General features: G+C 52.1%; 1 protein-coding gene across 1 annotated transcript; it reads left to right on the top strand.

Moving 5' to 3' along the window:
- Positions 1-242: 242 nt before the first annotated feature.
- Positions 243-5,427, top strand: LOC306819215 (protein EFR3 homolog A-like; the record flags this gene model as incomplete). The annotated part of the gene is made up of 4 exons (XM_079372988.1): positions 243-393; positions 2,009-2,085; positions 2,456-2,583; positions 5,073-5,427. The coding sequence occupies 4 exons, from the start codon at positions 243-245 to the stop codon at positions 5,401-5,403; spliced, it is 687 nt and encodes a 228-aa protein (XP_079229114.1). The 3' UTR covers positions 5,404-5,427.
- Between the last annotated feature and the right edge of the window lie 1,419 nt (positions 5,428-6,846).

The following is a 6,846-nucleotide window of genomic DNA, read 5'->3' as shown; positions in this document are numbered from 1 at the left end:
AGAAAGAGCGCTAATCCCAGGTGATGACACACACGCACCTTCAGCTGGCGTCTGATTGGCCGGACCTGCCGCCTGTCTCACAGCCTGTCCTGAAGCGCTGGAAGGATCCAGAGAGAGAATGTTTTTGTGTCTGACCGGAGCAGCTGAAGTGGAAATAACCGGAAGGTTCTTGGACTTCCTGAACACCAGACCGCCTCTCTTGGATTCAAAAACCCGGGTGGTGACCACGGCGGCGTCCGGTCATGCCGTCTCTCTGCGTGTGCCTGAGACGGGGGATCCTGCGGAGGTACAGACAGGTGCCTCGCTCTGAGGCCGACGGAGCGTTCAGCTACAGGAGCGGCCCGCTCACCGCCGGTATGTCCGACCCCGTGACCTTCAACCCCGCCGCGGAACGTTTGTGTTTGATGACGGATCATCGAGACCGAACCGGACCGAAAAAGACGACTAGTAACTCATTTATAGAATCGATATCTGAGCGTCTGAACAAAACTCAAAACAAGAGTTTGCTTTCTGTCGTTGAATTAAAACGTGTGTGTGTGTGTGTGTGTGTGTGTGTGTGTGTGTGTGTGTGTGCGCCGTGTCCGTCAGCTCTGCTCTCTCTCGTGAATCGATGGTAAATAAAGCCGATGTCGGTCGTCCTCTCACGACTCGTCTGGGCCGAGCAGCGCTCTGCTCTCTGATGAAAAATCTCTACCCAGCATGCATCTGTGATGGAACCGGGAGTATAGATTTAGCACTGCGTGTGCGTCCGTCATGGCGTGTCCGTGTGTCCGTGACGAGGGAGGATTTTGTTTTTGATGCCACAGAAGACACAATAAGCTCAGGAGTTTTTTTAAGGTCTTTAAATGAACATTTCAACAAAAGTCCCAAATCTGAATATTTGTTGTCTCGCTGATCAATCATGATGATTGATCATGATTGATCATGATTGATCCTCAGTCAGCTCAAAGAACATCCAACGTTTTATACGTTTAGAGCCAATGGGTTTGATCCTTTCTTGACTGGATCTGAGGAGCCAATCAGAGGAGGGGACTCAAAAAGCAGGGCGCTCTGCAGCCTCGTTCACAGCTTCATTAAACCCGCCTGGTCACGCCGCAGCTCTGCGCCCTAATGTGGCGGTAGATAATTGCACGGGTCCTGAAGTGAACGCATTTCCCTGTTAAGGTTGCCGTGGCGACGTGCCGGCGATACGAGCCTTAATGAAGCGGATTAATCTGCGCCTTCGCAGGAGGTGTTAAGGTGACCCAACGCCGCCTGACGGGCGGCGAGAGGTACCCTGGGAGTTGTGTGAGGAGTCTGAGCAGAGGCTCATGGGAAATGAAGTCCCTGGTGTCTCTCTGAGGAGGGAAAGGTCAGCTGCTCCTTCGCAGTCATCCTAACGCCCGCCTGTCACTCTCATCCCTCAGCCAATCAAAACAGACGAGCACAGGGGGGACGGTGTGTGAGCCAATCAGATCCGTTTGTGTGCTGTGCATCTGCAGCCAGCCTCTGGTGGACACTGGAGGAACTGCAGGATTTTACACAGCAGGGTGCTGATTGGTTAAAATGTTTAGCATGCGGCCGCGCCCCCCCGTTGTGAAGCGATGACCTCAGACTGGGACTCACTGGTCTAATGTAAATGTGGTCGAGCACGCCGCGGTCGGACGCTCCTCTGCTCGTGCTGCTCTGTAATCGATCCCCGCTCTGACTTCAACCTCTTCACCCCGCACGCCGCCCAGCCCTGACTCATCACTTCTCAGTGACTCGGACGCCGCTGCGTGTCATACTAATTCACGTCCGTCGATAGGAGACGACCCCTCACACAACTCCTCCTGAATCCAGAGCGAGCCCGGATCACCTCGGGCAGCTCGCCGTGACTCGGCCGCGTCTTACAGCCTGTTGCATCAGCACGCCGCCTCCTGACTTCCACCAGTCAAGAGCTCAGACCGAGAAGAGCAACAGCGATGTGATGAGGTGTCAGGAGGAAAGCATCTGTCCTAACTGTCCCGTCTTTGTTTGTGTCTTTCAGGAGTGTGCGGCTGCTGCGGGCCGCTGAGGCCGAGGTACAAACGCCTGGTGGACAACATCTTCCCCGAGGACCCCAAAGTAAGAAACCAGTCTGTTCACGTTCTTATCGCTCCAATAAAGACGAGAAAAAAAGAGAAAAGGCCAAAAATACATGTAAAAAAAATAAATAAATTAGTTAATTGATAAATTAAAGTAGTCCATGTCACATTAATTATCGCTGGACAGACTCAGGACAGACTTCCTTAAATGAACTCCCTCGTCTTTACCTACGACACCTGAAGGCAACACGAGGAAGTTCAAGGGCGTCCCGCACGACTTCACCGAGACCAAAACAAGTCTTGACGTGTGTGACGTTTTCTTTCCCTGAAGAAGACGAAGTTTGACTTGTTGTTTCAAAGACACTCTCTGAGTCTCTGAGGACGGTCTCTGGTCTGGTCTCGTCCTGCAGGACGGCCTCAGTAAGTCGGACATGGAGAAGCTGACCTTCTACGCCGTGTCGGCTCCGGAGAAGCTGGACCGGATCGGAGCGTACCTGGCCGAGCGGCTGAGCAGAGACGTGGTGCGACACCGCTACGGGTGAGTCCCATCTGAAAAACACCTGTGAGCAGTGTTTGACTGTGTGTTGACCTTTGACCCCCTGGGTCACATGTCACACGTTGACCTTCAGCTCACACGTCTTGTTGCTTCACATTTCCCTGTTTTAATATATTTTCCTAAAAAGGCACCAAATCAATGCAGTGATTAGAACGTCAGGAGTGCCGTTTAATTGGCTGTGACTTCAACTCCCCGAAGCCGACAGTCACAGAACAAACATCTCTCTCTCTCTCTCTCTCTCTCTCTCTCTCTCGTCCATCTGTACTGGTCCATGTGCTGTGAGCGAACCATGTGGCGTCTCTTTAAAGACGGCCCTCTCTCTGTCCACACGTCCGTATGCTCCTGTTTGTTATGTCACTCAAACCTCAGAGCTGCCGTCACACTTGGCCCGGCTCCCTGCCTCCCAGATGGACCGAGGCTGCCCGCACATGAGTGATGAGTCCATCTGAGCTGGACTGTGTTCACGCCATCACACACACACACACACACACACACACACACATATGGACAGTGTGATGGTATAGTCATCCTGAATGCATCATAACAAAAACAACACAGAGTGTCGGCAGGTGCAGACCAAAAGGTTTCAACAACCAATCAGATCGTCCAGAACATGTGATGGAGCTGCTTCCCACGTTCAGTTCATAATCCTCCATCCATCCATCATCCATCATCCATCCATCCATCCATCATCCATCCATCATCCATCCATCATCCATCATCCATCCATCCATCCATCATCCATCCATCCGTCCATCCATCATCCATCCATCATCCATCCATCATCCATCCATCCATCATCCATCCATCATCCATCTATCATCCATCCATCATCCATCATCCATCCATCCATCATCCATCTATCATCCATCCATCCATCATCCATCATCCATCCATCCATCCATCCATCATCCATCCATCCATCCGTAAATCCATCCATCCATCATCCATCCATCCATCCATCATCCATCCATCATCCATCCATCCATCCATCCGTCCATCCATCCATCCATCATCCATCCATCATCCATCCATCATCCATCATCCATCCATCCATCCATCCATCATCCATCCATCATCCATCCATCATCCATCATCCATCCATCCATCCATCCATCCATCCATCCATCATCCATCCATCATCCATCCGTCCATCCATCCATCCATCCATCATCCATCCATCATCCATCATCCATCCATCCATCCATCCATCCGTCCATCCATCCATCCATCATCCATCCATCCGTCCATCCATCCATCCATCATCCATCCATCATCCATCCATCATCCATCATCCATCCATCCATCATCCATCCGTCCATCCACCATCCATCCGTCCATCCATCATCCATCCACCATCCATCATCCATCCATCCATCCATCCATCCATCATCCATCCATCCATGCATCCATCCATCCATCCATCCATCATCCATCCATCCATCATCCATCCATCATCCATCCATCCATCATCCATCCATCCATCATCCATCCATCATCCATCCATCCATCCTCCATCCATCATCCATCCATCATCCATCCATCCATCATCCATCCATGCATCCATCCATCATCCATCCATCATCCATCCATCCATCCATCATCCAACCATCCATCATCCATCCATCCATTCATCATCCATCCATCCATCATCCATCCATCCATCCATCATCCATCCATCATCCAACCATCCATCCATCATCCATCCATCATCCATCCATCCATCATCCATCCATCATCCATCCATCCATCCATCCTCCATCCATCATCCATCCATCATCCATCCATCCATCCATTATCCATCATCCATCCATCCATCATCCATCCATGCATCCATCCATCATCCATCCATCCATCCATCCATCCATCATCCATCCATCCATCCATCATCCAACCATCCATCATCCATCCATCCATTCATCATCCATCCATCCATCATCCATCCATCCATCCATCATCCATCCATCATCCATCCATCCATCATCCATCCATCCATCCATCCATCATCCATCCTCCATCCATCCATCCATCATCCATCATCCATCCATCCATCATCCGTCCATCCGTCCATCATCCATCCATCCATCCATCCATCCGTAAATCCATCCGTCCATCATCCATCCATCCGTCCATCCATCCATCCATCCATCCATCATCCATCCATCCATCCGTCCATCCATCCATCCATCCATCATCCATCCATCCGTCCATCCATCCATCCATCCATCCATCCATCATCCATCCATCCATCATCCATCCGTAAATCCATCCGTCCATCCATCCATCCATCATCCGTCCATCCATCCATCATCCATCCGTCCACACACACACAAAGCCTCTAAGGTTGAGTCCAGACCCTCTTTAGAGGAGGCTCATTGCAGCCCCTTGTGTCTGTGATCTTCATCTGTAAACAATGTTAGTATTTGAGATACTTCTGTCCCCCCCCCCCCCCCCCCCCTCGCCCTGTGCAGGTACGTGGTGATCGCCATGGAGGCTCTGGACCAGCTGCTGATGGCCTGTCACTCTCAGAGCATCAAACCCTTCGTGGAGAGTTTCCTGCACATGGTGGCCAAGCTGCTGGAGTCCAGAGAACCGGACCTGCAGGTCCTGGGGACCAACTCGGTGAGACACACACACACACACACACACACACACACACACACACACACAGCCAGCAGAACATTAAACACATTACTCAGCTGCAGCCCAGAGGTCGATGTCTCTGCTTTAATTCCTCATTTAACTTTTACTCTGGCGGTGGAAATAATACCACATCCTGTGACAGATTCTGATTATTATTAGCCTTTCACAAGCCGCCAGCAAATGTCAGACTCTTTTCTTTTTTCCCCTCCAAAGTCTTTTGAAGGTGAACCCAAAGTCCCCCCCCCCCCCCCCCTTCATGCCTCTTGTTCTGGGCCTGTCGTCGTGGTTGCCTTTGTCGGCGGTTCATCTGAGCAGGAAGCAGAGCGGCAGGTTTTAGACGGCGTTGCATTATTTATGTGTGGTATTTAGACTGAGGACGGAGGAGGAGGAGGGTGGAGGCAGGTAGGTGAGGAGGGGAGGGGGGGAGGGGGGGGGGGGGGGTAACGGGGGCACGCGCTGCCTGTCGGAGCGAGCCGTGTTAATTATAGTCCCCTCAGGATGCCAGACGCTGCGTTTAATGTCAGCGCTGGGTTTCACATGTTCTCCGTGGAAAAAGAAAAGAAGCAGTCGTGTTTGGTTCCGTCAGGTGATTATCAGTTTAATGAGTTAGTCTGAGAATCATCGCTTTGTGACTCGCTCGCTCCGAACATCACACCGTCAGTCAGCGTGCAGGCTGGAGACGAGATCGAACGCAATCATCCCGATCAGCAGCATCATATGAATCCTCATGTATCGCCTCAGCACGGCCCGGGACGCCCTCCGACGGGTTTCCACACATGCAACATGAGCAAACAGACCGTGGCTCTGACTGAGGGGGGGGGGGGGGCGGCGTGCGTGCTCAGAGTACCTGGGGATTGGAGGTTTACTTTGTGTGCGTGGAGCTTCATGCCGTCTCAGAATCAATAAGAACGAAGGAGCAGAAATCAGACGTGAAAATGTGGTGAAGGAGCTCTTGCGTGTGTGGAGGTCATGAACAGCCCGACCTTCTGCACGTTGTGGAGACGGCTGCACCGGGGGAAGGAGCCGCTGCAGCGTCCTGCTGAATCCCGGGGAGGCCTGCGTGAGGAGGGGGGGGGGGGGTGAGAGATAAAGTGCCCGCCTGTGACGCCTCCAGAGGCGGGTACAAAGTGAGGAGTAGAGTCTCCTCCTGGTGCTGGGAGTGTGTGTGTGTGTGTGAGAGAGAGATAACACCTGTGTGTGTGTGTGTGTGTGTGTGTGTGTGTGTGTGTGTGTGTGTGTGTCCGGCTCTCTCTGTCACGGGGAAATTGGCGGAGCGTGACGGCTTGAAGTGTCTCTTCCTGCACTCCGTCTCAATAGAAGAGACACTCATCAGTCGGCGCTCGGGCAAATGAAGCCACTGAGTCAGACGCACCGGGGAGTTTATACGCCGGCTATTTCTATACGCCACACACACACACACACACACACACACACACACACACACACACACACCCACACACACACACACACACACACACACACACACACACACACACACACACACAGGTTGAATCTTCTTCCTGCTCTCCGTTCCTCTCTGGTCAGAGTCGGCTCTTCCTTCCTGTCGGCCTTCTTCTCTTGTGGTTTCTCTCAGCAGTCCAG

This window comes from Symphodus melops (genome assembly GCF_947650265.1).
Source record: "Symphodus melops genome assembly, contig: scaffold_386, whole genome shotgun sequence".
Taxonomy (NCBI): domain Eukaryota; kingdom Metazoa; phylum Chordata; class Actinopteri; order Labriformes; family Labridae; genus Symphodus; species Symphodus melops.
Note: the sequence above shows the minus strand (reverse complement) of the source record. Positions and strands in the feature narration are given on the sequence as shown.